Below are 16,590 nucleotides of genomic sequence, written 5' to 3'. Positions count from 1 at the left end.
TGCCTTTGTATGTCAGCCAAGGGAAATTTACTAAGCAAAGTGTATGAAATCTCTGGTTTATTGGTGGGATTGTATTCTGCAAATTTGCTATACTGGCCATTTTGGTCAGAACCCCATGAAACATGAAACACTGCAAACCGCTGTAGAAATGACGGCTTATAAACCATAAAAACAGCTTAATAGTAAATTCAATTTGCCGTCAATGTAAAGGATATTCAAAACCACTGCTTAGTAAATTTACCCCTGAATGTCTGACACTAAAGTTCCAATGTTTCTGACCTTCACCAGCAGAGGAAGGGTCTACAAGAAAACTTTTTGAGACTTCTATACATGAAACCAATCTGGTATAAAGTCTTCGGAATAGATAGAGCTTGTTCCCGGTCTCCAGGGTGATTTATCTCTCTCCCACCCCCCCGTGTGCCCAGCATTCATCACACACTAACTCCCAGCCACCCCCTCGCCCTCGCCCTCTCCTCTGCAAATAAAGTGGATGAAAAGAGAGAGGGGTTAGATGAACCAGGGTAGAGGAGGGAAACAAATAGCTGATCTCTGGAATACATTCATTTCCTTTTGCTGGAAGCTCTCGGAGGGGATAACAATAGGGCCGTGACTCTAGGGTCTGGGATCTACAAATAAAGGCTCCCTGCTGTCATGGGCAGCGGGACGTGGAATGAGGGGCGATGTCTCCTGGTCCTTGCTGTTGTCCCTTTGGCACAGGCTGGAGACTTTCTGTTTGGCCGTTACTAGGCGGCTTTGGCAGAAAAATGGAGGCATTTCCTAGGCCATTGAAGACTTGGTTTATTAGGCAAATAAAGCTGGTGTGAGACACTTTAGTGGGGCTGCAGAGGGGGAGACAGGGGATTAGGAGCCCGTTATTTTTTTTTTTTTGTCCTTTCCTACATCACCCGAGCACCGGCACATGTGGAAATCATGAGAATTCGAAGCTAATATCCTATGTACTACAAATGCCTAAAACAAGAGTTTGACACAACATAAAACTTTACGCTTGTGCATTAACACCTTTTATCCTCCATCTAGCAACTCTTTTATTCCTCAGTGTTGTTCCATATATCTCTACATCCAATTCCATGTGCTTCCCATAATGTCTGTCTGTTACACCTACTAGTCTGTCCCATGTATCACCGTGATGTCTGACTTGCTGCGCTCTGGAAAGCATACTCTAGGCCGAGGTATCGCCTGCTAGCCTCACATGAGGTACACCGGCAGCTAGATCGCACGTGATACATCGTATGCGGTCATTTTGCATATGATGTATGGCATGCAAGCCCATTCACTGCCCCGCCTCAGATAAATCCTTGCTGCAGCACTGACAATATGTGGATAAGACTTGCAAAGCACCGGACCACATATGGTATCGGAGATGTAGGTGAATGACATGCGATTTGACACTTTTTGCGCAAGTTATTGGCCCGATGCGTCAAAGCTGTATGGGACCCTTAAATAACTTTCAGAGGTACCCAGAATTTTCCTTCATGCCATGCATGTAGTGCAAGTTTAGCATTAGAGTGCAAGCTAAGGAACTGTTGAATGCTGGGATCCTGGACCATCACATGCTGAATGCAAAGAGCATCTGTGTGACACCGGGCTTACTATTCTGTGGAAGGACAAATTTAGTGTTTCACTGTAAAACTACAACTATTATTAATTAATAAAAGTGATTAAAAGCTGTAATTTGACTGGAAAGCACCACAGTAATATACAAACACACATAGAAACAGAAATTGTGTGTTGGACCAGCTTCCTAGTACTGCCATTATATGAGTGTGCTTTGTATGGTAAAAATGCAATGCACACATAAGGTCTGTTACACCCAATCAGATAACAGAATCTGCAGCAGCAAAGTGGCCTATATACTGCAGGTATGCAGCACTGAGCATACATCGTGTCCCATTCTCTTGGTGCAGAGAAATATCCCTGGCAAACCACCTGCAGCTGATCTCTGACATTGCTGGTCTGTACCATATTACGAACACACTTTGAAAACTCGCCAAGCTTGACAATGTTTCAATCTCGGAGCTTGTGAGCCAAAGGAGAAGTGCCCAAATTTTATGGATAAGCCTAAATCCAGACGCTACGAACACAATGATGTCATGCTGATTTCTTTTAAATAAAACCCAACATCATTTAAAAATCAAATTATCTTTTAAGAAGTGTGTATTTGAAGCGTGGGCCTTGACTGCATGCAGCCAACTGTTTTGTTTGACTTACAGAGAGGCTTCTAGTCATGAGCGATTGAAAGCATTGTGTAAGATGGCAATATACAGAGAATCCAGATTTATTACTCCCAGTCTGGTAAAAAGAGGATGCCGTAATTAGTTACGGATGCCAGAGATGGACCTTTGTACTGCAAGAGGGGCCCGTCCAGCATTTGTTGCAGACCTTGCTGGTACCCGAAATTTGAGCACCCTCCATCAGATCACATCTGCTGATCAATGAGGAGAAGAAAATATGATAATCAATCCAGTGCTAGAACTGTAAATTTAAAATACAGTAAATATATCAAACAAAGCCTTCTAGCTCTCATTCTTACCCACTGCTCACCGTCTGTGCAATGTTAAACCTTAACCTTGCTCTGCAATATTCTGTAGTGTAAAGCCTCGTACACACTGGGCGACTTTCATGTGAAAGCCACTCAGTTTTCTCATGTGAACAGGGCAGTGATGAGTGATGAGCGCTTCTGTGCACTCCCGCATCATAATTGCCGGCCGCCGCTCATCTGTTGGTATTACCAGCAGATGAGCGGCTTTGTGGATGGCTTTCCATAGTGCTGCACTATGGACAGCTGTCCGCCCCCTGCTGACAGCGCCGGGCAGGGGGAAAGACACTCAGAGCGGCTTTCCCCCCAGCGATGACAATGATCATCGCTGTCCATACACGCTGGGCAAAATCACCCAGTGTGTATGGACCGTAAGTCACTTTATTACTGTGTTCATACTATTTCTATTTATCTACAGTACAGTATACTGTAAACTGCAGTGGATTTCTTGTGGCACCTTATGCATAAAGGATAATAATAATAATACTGACAGCCAAACACGCTCTCTTTTGCAGGGTATGATGTACCAATTTCCTCTGGCCAGGAAATTTTACCGTAACCCAGTGGTTCCGAATCTGGGGTACTAGTATCCCCTGGGGGTATTCTGTAGACCAGTTGGGGTACTTGAAAATAATATTGGTAATGGCGGTAGAAGAAGTAGTCTCCAGATGGCAGAAGTAGTCTCCCATTGCCATGGAGAAGAATCACGTTGCTTTACTTCCGTTTCGATCTACTGCATCATCAGCGTCTCTGCGTACTTTTGCCCAACCAGCAATACACTGGGAGCTACCCGCGCTGCCCTCCGACATCATTCATCTAACCCACGCTGACCGGGCTGGAGGAAGCAGCTTCATTAAGCCTACAGGCATTAGCAGGAACCCAGGAGACGGTACACAGCCAGCAGCCAGACTTGGAGGGACCAGATTCCTGACCGCACTACTCCTTCGCTACTTTTCTAGGGAGGACATGCATACCGCTCACTTCCATTCGTAAGTATGGCAATATTTAAAATTAAGAGGAAGGGTTACCCATAAATCAAAAACCTGGTGTACGGGAGAGAGAAAAAAGTTAGGAACCGCTGTCTTACACTAAGAACTGGAATGTAGTGACTATAGCAAACAGCATGTATAGAGGATATTATGAGAGCATTAAATTCTTTGTTATTGTCATAAAGTACGGTCATTCCAGAAAAGTTCCAGAACAGTGCATTTGTCATGATGTGATGTAGTAGCATTGCCTATCACATATAGTCCCCTCTCTTAATGGCAGCCTTACTGTAGTATTCAGTGGACTGTTTATTTCACCATACTTTAATTTTAACTTCGGAATTAAGGAGCCATCAAGTATTACTTTATTCTCGGTCAACTATTTAAAATGCTCCTACTTCTGCAGATTGCTTTGATATTTGCAAAAAGTCAGATGTTTGGGAGTCCAAAAAGCAGTTTTCCTGTCGTGCCCATTAGTTTACTCAGGTTTTGCTGCTTTACACGGCTAAACCATGTCTAAATGGTTGTGATAAATAAAGGGCAACCAAAACAATACAATTGTAATTACTGGGATTATATTAATTATTGCATCTTAAATAACTATTTAATTATGACTAGAGACCGGATTATATGCATTTGCATATTTGCCCGATTTTCAGCAGAAATTGCATATCTGACCTAAATGTCCTGATGGTGCATATTTGGCTTTGCGCGGTCGGCGCGGAGCGTTCACCCGCACTTCCTGACTTTTTTTTTCTTTATTTGAGGAAACGCCGCTGATAGGCTGACAGAATCGCCCATCAGAGGAATGGATTGAGCGGCCTGTCAGCGCGGCGGGGGGTGGGATGTGGGTGGAAGAGCTGATACGCCGCAGTGTGTACTGTAGGCTCTTCCAGCTACATCCCACACCCGCCGCGCTGACAGGCTGCCCGCCGCGCTGACAGGCTGCCCACCTCTGCTGACACGCGGGGAATCACTGCGCGCCACACGGGTGCTGGAGGCCCCGAACAGTGGTGCTTCTGGACAGAACACTGACCTCAACCAACGGATGGCAACGGTGAGTGTAACTTACAGCACAGTTTCTGCTGGGGCATTACAGTATGTGCGGTTTTGCTGGGGGCATTATGTGCACTTCTGCTGGGGGCATTATCTGTGTTATACTGCTGGGGGCATTATCTGTGTTATACTGCTGGGGGCATTATCTGTGTTATACTGCTGGGGGCATTATCTGTGTTATACTGCTGGGGGCATTATCTGTGTTATACTGCTGGGGGCATTATCTGTGTTATACTGCTGGGGGCATTATCTGTGTTATACTGCTGGGGGCATTATCTGTGTTATACTGCTGGGGGCATTATCTGTGTTATACTGCTGGGGGCATTATCTGTGTTATACTGCTGGGGGCATTATCTGTGTTATACTGCTGGGGGCATTATCTGTGTTATACTGCTGGGGGCATTATCTGTGTTATACTGCTGGGGGCATTATGTGGGGTATACTGCTGGGGGCATTATGTGTGTTATACTGCTGGGGGCATTATGTGTGTTATACTGCTGGGGGCATTATCTGTGTTATACTGCTGGGGGCATTATCTGTGTTATACTGCTGGGGGCATTATCTGTGTTATACTGCTGGGGGCATTATGTGTGTTATACTGCTGGGGGCATTATGTGTGTTATACTGCTGGGGGCATTATGTGTGTTATACTGCTGGGGGCATTATGTGTGTTATACTGCTGGGGGCATTATGTGTGTTTTACTGCTGGGGGCATTATGTGTGTTATACTGCTGGGGGCATTATGTGTGTTATACTGCTGGGGGCATTATGTGTGTTATACTGCTGGGGGCATTATGTGTGTTATACTGCTGGGGGCATTATGTGTGTTATACTGCTGGGGGCATTATGTGGGGTATACTGCTGGGGGCATTATGTGTGTTATACTGCTGGGGGCATTATGTGGGGTATACTGCTGGGGGCATTATGTGTGTTATACTGCTGGGGGCATTATGTGGGGTATACTGCTGGGGGCGTTATGTGGGGTATACTGCTGGGGGCATTATGTGGGGTATACTGCTGGGGGCATTATGTGGGGTTTACTGCTGGGGGCATTATGTGGGGTATACTGCTGGGGGTCATTTACTACTTACTTACTAATTGTATGCGGATTTAAATAAAAAACTATAAAATTTCACTTTATTTTGTATTTTTTATTTAGCATATTTTGACGCTTTTCATGCATATTTTAAGTATTTTTCATGCATATTTGCATGCATATTTCGAGCTTTTTATGTTGCATATAATCCTGTCTCTAATTATGACCATAATGACATTCATGGGATGGCTTTATAAATGCCTCCTACAGTACCTATTAGGTGTATGTAAACACCCTGATTGTATATGGCCAGCATTGGTAAACTATATGGACAATAGTATTTGGACACCTGACCAATCACACCAACAGAGGCTGCAATGACCTTGTATTCAAATGCATATACTTTAATATGGAGTAGTTCCAGGTTTTTGCTGCAGTAACAACTTCTACTCTTCTTGGAAGGTTTTCCACAAGTTTTTGGAGTGTTTCTGTGACAATTTATTCTGCAGAGCATATTAGGTCAGGCATTGGATGTTCTAGATCAGTGGTAGCCAACCCTAGCCCTCGAGAGCTACCAACATTTCACATTTTCCAGACAACCTAGCTGCTGCACAGCTGCACTCATTAATCACTGACACATTTTAAAAGATACACAGATGGAGCTAATTGTTTCACTTGTGATTCTGTGAGGAGACCTGCAAAACATGCAATGTTGGTAGCTCTCGAGGACTAGGGTTGGCTACCCCAGTTCTAGATCATCCCAGCTGCGCTTATTGGGGTTGAGGTCAGGGCTCTGTGCGGGCAAATCTAGTTCTTCCACGCTGATCTTATTAAACCATTTCTTTATAGTGCTTGATTTGTGCATGTTGGAATAAAAAAGGGCCTCCCCAAACATTGCCACAAAGTTACAAGCATAGCATTGTTTAAAATGTCTTGGCATTAAGAGTGTCCTTCACTGGAAATAGGGGGCCTGGCCCTAACCCTAAAAAACATCCCCATACATTCATTATCCCTCCTCCACCAAAATTCACAGTGGGTATAATTGAGTCAGGCAGGTAACGTTCTTCTGACATCCGCCAAACGCAGACACACCCATCTGACGGCCAAACAAAGAAGCATGATTCGTCACTCCACAGAACATGTTTTCACTGCTCCATAAGCCCAGTGTTGTTGTGGTATTCACCACTTCATCCAATGCTTTCATTGAACTTGGTGATGTGAGCTTCACATGCAGCTGCTCGGCCTGGAAAACAAATTCTTTAAGCTACCACTGCACAATTTTTGGGCTTACTGAAATAATGGTGGAATTTTGGAAATCTTCAGTTATGGAATCAGCAGAGTGTTGATGGCTTTTACGCACCATGCACCTTAGCAGTCATTGCTCTGATTTTATGTAGTCTTCCACTTCAGGCCTGAATTGCTGTTGTTCGTAAATGCTTCCACATATCAATAATATTGTTTACAGTTTACCGTGAAGTATCCAGAAGGGATGAAATTTAACAAACCATCTTATTGCGACAGTGGCATCCTGTAACAGTACTACACTTGAAATCACTGAGCTCTTCAGAAGGACCAATTTTGTATCAAAAATGTTTACAAATGGAGAATACATTGCTAGGTGCTTGATGTTATACACCTGTGAAAATGGGTCTGATTAAAATACCTGAATTCAATAATTAAAAGGTTTGGCCAAATACTTTTGTCCATAGAGTGTACAGTCACAACAGTTGCTATGTGATGCAAACACAGGGTACAAAATAATTCAACAGTTTCTAGCGCAGCAGTTAGTAACGAGTGCCCAACGGAGCAATTCAATTAGCGCTTCAAATCAGGAGTGAATGACATGGGCGCACATATTTCTACCTACCTCCTCCTGAGGTGGTGAGTAGAAACCTGGGAAAGGACCCTGGTTTGCGACCCCAAACCAGTAGTTTAGATGGGGTTAATATGCTATACAATGCACAGTCCAAATCTTTTAGGCGTTAAGCACAAAAACAAATTGGCGCCAAACAATTGCATTGCTCTGTCAGTCTGCCATTAATTATAACCAGCCATAGAACAATTTGGAGCCAAATACAGAATTGACTGTCAGAATAATGCCACAACACTGTCTCACATCCAAAGACCATGGGGGCCTTGTGAGGACCACTTTTTACAAAATGTACAGCCTTGCTACAAACTCGGTGCTCCGCAACTTAAACAATGCGTGTAAAAAGTCTTGTATAACACACTCCCTTAAAGCTGGTATTGTGCCTGTGTCTTAGCACTACTCACAACAGGAAATAACCGGACTGAAGTGTCTTAACATTCTACACTGTTAGAGCATTTACATTTGTCATTCTTTTCTTTGAGTGGATTGGTCAAGATATCCCAAAATTAGGTGCTAATGCCTTCAAGCTTCTGGCTACGCACAGTGCTTGGACTATGTTATGTGTTCCGCACAATCCCTGTGTCTCAATCTCCTAATAAAAAAAGCTGAAGATCATGAGGTCACTTTTTAGGCAAGATCTCATATTATTAAATGAAAAGCAAAATTCATGCCACTCACAATGAGTCAACTTTATATGATCTACCAACAGTTCATGCAGCAAAACATATTATCATTCCTTATGCAACAGTGCGTGATCTGTACATCTATTGTTAGGGCTCAATTCTTACTTCCTTTCTTAGGGAATGTATATTAACAATTCGGTTTTAAGACTTGGAAATTAGGAATTTCTTATTGCCTTATTTAAGCATTAAGAAGTCTTAGATCGCCTGAATACACTATGAATCACATGAAGGAACAAAGGTTTTGAAAGGAGCCCATCACTGCGATGTGTAAGAAGCGAACTGATCGCAAAAGTGATACATTTCTCCTTCAGAAGCCAGTGGCGCGCTGCGCTTGTGCGGCTTGCTGACCATGATTGTGTGGTGGCCATTGCTGGGGAAGGTCCTGAAGGTACTGTTATTATTGCAAAAATAGGCCACAGTGGCTATCGTGTCAGCTGTTGGGACAAAACCTAAGTCTGCTGCTTGGTAAAAATTACAGCTTTGCATCCCCAGTAGAAAACTATGGAGGCTGCAGCTGCTGTACGAAATGCTTCATACATTCCAAAGGTCCTACTGTATATTTGAGGGAACCCCCAAAACAAGTGTTCAGAGGAGATATGCTGCAAATATGACATGATAAATAGGCCCCTGACCGATTTATAGAGCTCATCTTGAAATACAAAATATCCCTGCACCAAATAATCTCTTATAATCTGGCCTGAAAAATGTCAAAATATGGCATTTGTATGTCAGGACAAACATTTGTTAAACTTAGACACTTGTTCATCACCTATTATCTGTCCGGGGGACTTCACCAACTTTAAAAGTCCATTACAGTTGTTTGAATTACCCTACATCCTGACATTTTTCACTGTGAAAACAATATTTTAATTTTATATGTTTTAGCAAACAAGTGGCTTCAAGTGACTTTCTCTAAACATTCTTGAATAAGCTGAAAACTCAACAAATGAAGACTGACTTCTTCATTGAATATTTGAGGGTAACAAAGACACAAGTGTCCAACTAAGTCGTCCATGAAAACTGCTTAGGCATCTTAACTGTGGAATAAAAAATCCTATTGGAGTTTGAAGTTCTCGTGATCAAACTAGTGCTTAGTAGAAACCTCCTGACCCTTTTGGTTATGCTTCTCTGCTGGCTTGGCTCCCATTTATCATCTATCTTGGGCAGGTTCCCAGGGGTTCCCTCAGAAACAAATTATTAGCCCCTTGAATCCTAATACCCAAACGTCTCTAGCCAAAGCCCACCCAGAGAGGACAATCACAACGGTTTTGTAGGATGCTTGGCTTGCCTTGGCATTTGAAAGCCACCACCTTCGTCTCTGACCTTGATCTCAAACTGGGATAAGTGACCTTGATCTCCTTCGAATCAAAAGAAACTAAACAAATTGGTGCCTTAATCCACTTAGCCTTCTGTCACCCTGTCCACTGTAGGTTTGTAAAAAGCTGGCCTCTCTCTTGAAATGGAAGGCTTCCACTCTAATCCTTTAGTGGCCGACAGGAGCACGCATTACTTGGTTTTCAGATTCCTCATCGCTTGCCCTCGGTGCACTTGGCTTACAAAGAAATCACCCGTGTGAAACAAACTGTGTAAAATCAGGCTGAGAACGTTTAACAGAAAAATATTTGTTGGTCAGTGTAAACTAAAATGGAAAAGGAATATACCTGGCTGCATGTAGAATTTATTGCGTCTCAGATTCCTACTCATGAGATCACTGGTAGCTGAGGTAACAACAATATCTACAGATATCTACAGGGAGATCAGAGAGGATTGCAGCACATGTTTGGGTGGTCCAAATGCATTGTATCTCCCGTGAAATTCTGCTTTAAATCTGCTTGTAGTGAAGAATAGCAACTCTATTTGAGGGTCATGGAGTTATTTGCTGTATAATACTGTAGAGAATTCCTGGGAAGTAGCTAAACTTCCTGAGCCACTATCCCACCAGAGACCCATTAACTAACACGATCCTGTATGTTAAAAAGTTAGGTAATCTGTGGCACTTCATCTGTTGAGGTACTAGAAGTCTCAGCAAGGACTGACAATGAATGCAGAGACTTGTACTTCCACAACAGCAGAGAAAGCACAATGTTGGCTACCTCTATTGAACACACAAAAAAACAAATATTATAGACAATACCAGAAAAAAAAGAATAGCCTTTTGTTAGAAAGTCCTGACAGGGTTAAAAAGACCAATTTCTATACAATTGTGTTTTCATATTGAAACTATGAGAAAAATGGTGCTTGTAGTACTCAAAGAGAATAGGAGGAGGGGGACTGGTAAAACTATGGAGGGGGATGAGGAGGAGGGGGCATTCCTGCTGATTCCTGGCAGGTTTTCAAACACCTGGCAACCCGATTCTAGAACAACAAAGTATAAATTCACGCACCCCTGAAAAATGAAATAAGCCCCGTGGCTGGTGTGAGTTGAGTCCTCTGTGTAGTATGTGTCTGAGTCCTATTGTATGTGGGAATATTTGGAGACTGTCTGTAGAAGTTTAATGGTAGAATAGTGGAAAGCAGTAATGTAAAATAAATCACATCTCTTAATTCGTATCAATTGGTCTGCCAACACATAGAGAATACATTTGTTATCATATACTGGCCAATCAAAATGTTCAAATAACAAATTATAAATGCTGTATTCTATAAAGAACTGAATAACTGTCAGTTTAGATGTTCTAATTACCGAATAATGTATGATTGTATTTCTAGAATAAATGTTACGTGTATGTTCCCCATCAGATTCTGCAATATCGGAAAGCATTACCTCCACAACCCAGCAAGTGAGTGAAGAGGATCACAACAGCCCTGTTTATTGGAGAAAGTACAAGATCTAAGGGACCGCAACTCTGATAATATACAATTGTGAATTGTACAGAGCAGATTCAAGAAAATAAAAACATGACTGAAGTAACAAACCTGAAAGTTGTACGACAACAACTGCACTGACTCAGTGTGAAGGATGTTCCTTGTGTCCAGTGCTTGGCTTCGTCAGTAGAGGTCAGACTACAGTCATAGACTGTTATTTCTTATGAACATAAAGCCCAGTCTGCTCTCCAGACCCCAAGCCAGAAGGGTATTGGGTCACTAATTTGACCACTGAAGGTCGACATGGCTTAGATCGACACAAGAAATATGTTGACATGGCTAAGGTTGACAGGGTTGGAAGGTCGACACAAACATTAGGTCGACAATGGCAATGTCAAAAGGTATTTTTTTGGACCGAATGTCACCATGGACACAAACACTTTTCTATTCTCCCTCCATGCCCTAGTGGGTGGGGGGTAAGGCATGAAATCCCGACTGTCGGCACATGTCGGTTAAAAAAAACACCAACAAAGAACATGAAAAATTTGCGTCGACATTGACTATCACACTTGCCATTGTCAACCTAATGCTTTTGTTGACCTTCCATCCCTGTTGCCCTTAGCCATGTCAACCAATTTCATGTGTCGATCTAAGCCATGTTGACATGCATGTCGACCGAATGACCGTTTACTAGTCAGAAGTTGCAGCACGGAACAATTAAAAAGCAACATTTTGTCGACACCTAAACTATCTCTTGCCTGCCTCTTTAAATCAGGGATAGCCTGCTCTGTCCATTAATACAATGGGGAGAATTCTGAGTTGTAATTAAATAAAAAATGAAGTAATTTTGCACCTGAGCAAAACACTGTGGAACGCAGGTGTGGACAATTTAATGTGTGCGCAGAGAGATTTAGGGGGGTATTCAGTCCTGGATTCCGACTGTCGGAACCTTCCAACAGTCAGTGGGTACACACTGAATGATATGTATGATGATATCGTTATTGTGCATATCGTTCATGAAAATCGGATGATGTGTACCCAGATTATTTCAATTCAAATTGAAGTTTATGAATGCTAAACTGCATTAGAATCAGCTCCTGTGTGTGTTTGGGGGCGGAGCTTATGTCAGCTGATGGGACAGTAAGTGGAGGAAGGGGAAGTGACCTGTGTCTAATCTGCTGGCTGCTACAGCATCAAATAGTCATCCAGCCAGCCACGAGCCAGTACTAAACACATGCTGAGCAGACCTCCTATACACACATCTTATGCCCCTCGCAATCTGTTAAACCCCACCCCTTCTCTGTTCTAGTTGCCATGGACAACAGCCACGCGTAATACCCGCAGGGTAAATACATTGAGTGCAACAGTGGCCCTTGCGCTGCATAATTGCAGGCCATTGAGCTCTGCCCCATCAATAAGGCACAGTGATTCCTGTAATTATCTCCCCCTGCTGTCTAATTCACTAGAAAATGAGCAGGATGCAGGAGATCTGCCTACTCTTCAGGGAAGTAGGCACGTATATACCCTATACATAATGCCTAATCCTTATATACATTTATTGATGGATTGCGGGTACATACCACAAGACCCTGATTTCTTATCCACCAGTTTCACATGCCTCGTTTGATTGCGGACCTTCGAGTCTGTGTTTTCTACAAGGTTTGCCAGGTCATCGATGATCTCTAGAAGAAAAAAATAATACATTTATATGATATATTTCTATCATTATTTGGTAGCAGTAGGTCACTGTTTTTCTATTTGGCAGATTATAAAACAGTAGAAACATGGAACAGAGGCAAGTTATCCCAATCATTGTGTGTAAACATGTCAGTCTGGGAAAGCACAGTTTACTGCAGTAATATACAGATGTAACCATGCTCATCTAGCCTATCTATTGCGGTCTGATCGCTGTGTGATCCGCACCGCAGCATGTCGCAGCTTTGCGCAACATGGTTAGTGTGACATTTGGCGATGCCGAAGAGTGTAATGCTTATGTTCTTCAACCAGATGTCGCTTTAAAAAATCACCATTGCGCATGCGTGAGGTCTCCAATCAAATGCAGTGCAGTAATGAAACTACTTTACTGTATGTTATGTTAAATGCAGTACAGTATGCTTTACAGAGGAGCACTGGTCTACAGTATCGCTGAATATAGATCATGTATAGTATTGCTGAAGTTAGCTCTATAAGGGCTTGGTTTACATTATATATCCATGCTGTATTCCGGGGGTCCGAATTTGCGTCTATGTAGCATATTAACACAATTGAGGCAGACACTATCGTCCATGAAGAAGACCATCCTTATGAAGCCGTGTTCGGTCTACATTTCCCCTCAGTGTCCCTGGAGCTGAATGTGCAATTACAAAGCGGATTTAAAAAAAAATGGCCATGGAACAACAGTACTACTAGACTTACAGCAGCATTTACATATATATTTTTTTAATTCTAAGGTTTGATTATTTTCTCTGTCTGACATTATTTTGTACATACAGTACTCTACACCACAGTATGCTACATAGTCACACACCTAGCCCCTGGGACTAGGTGGGCAATGTATGCCTAGCACAGTACCGTAAGGGAGGGCTGAGCTCCTTATATTATACCAAAACTGTGATTTATTTATTTTTTAAGTAAAATGATGAACCACCACATCACTGACTGACTTAAGTTTACATACAATAACCCCAGATATTGCAAAAAGCTCCTGTCAGCAAGGAACAATTGTGTGAGTTACACAGACTTGCCATTTTAATATGGTCATATTAACCAACAAATGCACATGTGTGAACCCAAGATCTTGAAGTAAAAAATGTCTAAAATCTCATCAGCATGAAGAGCCATCGCCAAATAATAAGCCCATGGAAATTTTGGAGGCCAAATAAGGAGAGGTTAACATTCAACTCTGAAATGTATGGCTTTCAATAATAAGAGGATTAGTTAGATGCAATCCAAATAAATCAAACCAGTATTTCTGTATATTCTGAAGGGATTGAGACTGGGAAAGCGGAGGGGCGGCAGTAGTGTAGTGTTCTTAACCTTTGTGATGCCAGACAGACCCACAATGCGTTGCACAACAATAGTATGTCTAAGTGAATTAAGTGGCCAATGCAATGTTCCATTACACAAAAACATAATTGTGGAATTTAATACACTGCTTAGATAGATTGGCCGAGTACATGTAATGGCATATATCAACAGCTAAATGAAGAGTGGGTAAAATAATTTTTTTACCAGCCTGCTTTAGAGAAAGTATTTCACCCCACCCAAATTGTCCAGTCTGGGTTCTGCGTCAGGCGGTGAGTGTTTTCCTATTTACGTCTATGGATGTGCAAAGGGCCCTTCGGGCTGAAAACTTCTCATCACCCAAATATTTCACTCCACACAATACAAACAATGTGAGCTGCCGAGAGCTTCTATTTTAACCCTTCTGTTAACCACAAAGCTGGATTTGTTGGAATAAACTATTTTAACCTTTTCCTATTACAGAGTGGGGATCAATAGTGTTAAGTAAATGAGAATTTCAATTTAGAGGGGAATCCAATTAGTGGCGGGAATGCATCGAGTCGGAAAAATAGTTCACTTATTTTTTATTTTTATGGTGAATCCAATTAAATCTTCTGTCAAATACTTTCACATGAAAACACACAAGTTCAGTGAAACCTGTGTGTTTTCTCATCTGTGTCCCCGAAAAGCCGACAATTACTGTATTAGGGAGTTTATTTTGCCTCTCCGAGACAGGTGAAACAGATATGCAGAGGTTTGCGGCCCTCTTTTGAGTTCAACAGGATACCCCCTGGCTATAATATTACATTCTGGTAATTGGTAACTCATCCAAATATCGCAAGTATTTAAAAAATATAATCCAGTATAATTTGGTAATAGAAGTCTTTAATAAATTACATTTCCAGCTTGAAATTTTAATTTGCATTGATTTTTTTTCTTGTTAGTTACTACGTTTGATGGAGTCCTTTTTTAGTTGGCACCCTCACCCTAAAGCTGGCAGCAATTTATCCAAATGGGCAAAGCATGTGGTTAAACCAAAAACAATATATTAAAAACTTCAGTGACACATATAAAAAGTTAATTAGAATAATTTCCTTCCGTTTTCAATGTAACATTAGCCAGTATGTTCACTCATTGTTTTAAAAGCACACAATATTCATACACACAGGTATCCCAGCAACAGCGATCCCATCACGTTGTTTTAAGCTCACCGCCAGATTGGTGAAATGTTGGCAAGCAGCTCGAAGTCAAAAATAGACTGTGGAATTAAGCAAAATCATTTCATCTATGTTGCGGCACAAAACTTCTAAAAAACTATATACGCATTACTAGGGCTCATAGGGTTACATTTATAAAGGTATGCTAAACATACTCCAATTTTCTCTAAATTGGTTCTTTTGGCAAAAGCCTCAGCAGTACAGTTGTCAACTTAACCCCTATTCCATAATCTTTCACAACTGGTTGTCCAGAATGGGTCACAAGCCAGTAATCGAAACAGTCGTCAACAGGCAACTTAAGTACTACACGTCGAAAGGAATTTTCTACACCTTTTAAATTCAATATGTGTTCATACAGCCCGGAAATCTCCATAATTAAACATCAGTAGTAGAATGGGTCAGTAACTTTTAAGTGGCACTGATTCAGAGAAGAATGAAGTTGCTAATGCTGCTGCTAATATAGAAGTAGCAGCGATTAGCACTTCTATGGAAATGCAACAGGCGGCGTCACGCCTTCTGCTTGCATTAGTGATCCGAGCTGTGTCATAGGGTGCAACATTGGATCATCTGTGAGACCATCAGCAGGCTGTGTAGCCTATGGGGTCACTCAAGCTGGCCACCGAAGATGCAAACAAAAAGAACATGAAATCTCTGCCCTCAGACGAAAATCCTGGCCTCATCCCACCCCAACAATGGCGGCAAATAGCAAAATAACTATATGACAAAAGCTTCAATAGATTGTGTTTCTGTGGCATGACAGCCACACACAAACTACATATTTACATGCACAATGACAAACACCAGCGAAAGTGTTGGTATTGTCAAATTTTCTTCATATTTCCCTTGGTTTATATACATGGGAGGTATTGTGATACCTGTATGTGGACACATGCAGCCACCATATTGGAGCACATTGAAAAAAATTATATTCTTTTAATTAACTACAAGACCTTCAGCCGCCGCGAGTGGAAAAGGTCGTCACGGGGCGGAGCCACGGGAGTGATGGCTTGTTGGGGGCCCCCTGTTGTGCAATGCCGGTATGCATAAACAAGGAGCGGTTTTCTCCTGTTTTAGCGATTGTCCCGGAGAGGATCAGCGATGATGCGGGAGCGTGTATCAGCGTTCATCACTGCCCTGCAGACATGGGGTAGTTTTTGAGCTGACATAAGTAAACGGAGCAGCTCTCAGCTCAAAGTCACCCAGTGTGTATGTTGTTTTAGGAAACAGCTGAGTATCCAAGTTCCATTTAGGTCTCTAACACAATCGTTTTTTATCTAAAGATCTGTAAACCTAAACGCCAAATGTTTATGTGGTTCTGTCCCTTTAAGGATTTAAGCTTATGGAAATATTGTAGCAATTTTGAAGGAACAGTGGTCT

General features: G+C 42.1%; 1 protein-coding gene across 4 annotated transcripts in view; it reads right to left on the bottom strand.

Moving 5' to 3' along the window:
* The window catches only part of STX8 (syntaxin 8), a 272,833-nt gene that overhangs the window by 28,200 nt on the left and 228,043 nt on the right, over positions 1-16,590 (bottom strand). For all 4 annotated transcript variants that reach the window (XM_083148397.1, XM_083148396.1, XM_083148395.1 and 1 more), the window contains one exon: positions 12,574-12,675. In XM_083148397.1, the coding sequence (XP_083004523.1) occupies positions 12,574-12,675 (102 nt within the window). The remainder of the gene's footprint in view (positions 1-12,573; positions 12,676-16,590) is intronic.

Source organism: Crinia signifera, chromosome 6 (assembly GCF_055691185.1).
Source record: "Crinia signifera chromosome 6, ASM5569118v1, whole genome shotgun sequence".
Lineage (NCBI taxonomy): Eukaryota > Metazoa > Chordata > Amphibia > Anura > Myobatrachidae > Crinia > Crinia signifera.
Note: the sequence above shows the minus strand (reverse complement) of the source record. Positions and strands in the feature narration are given on the sequence as shown.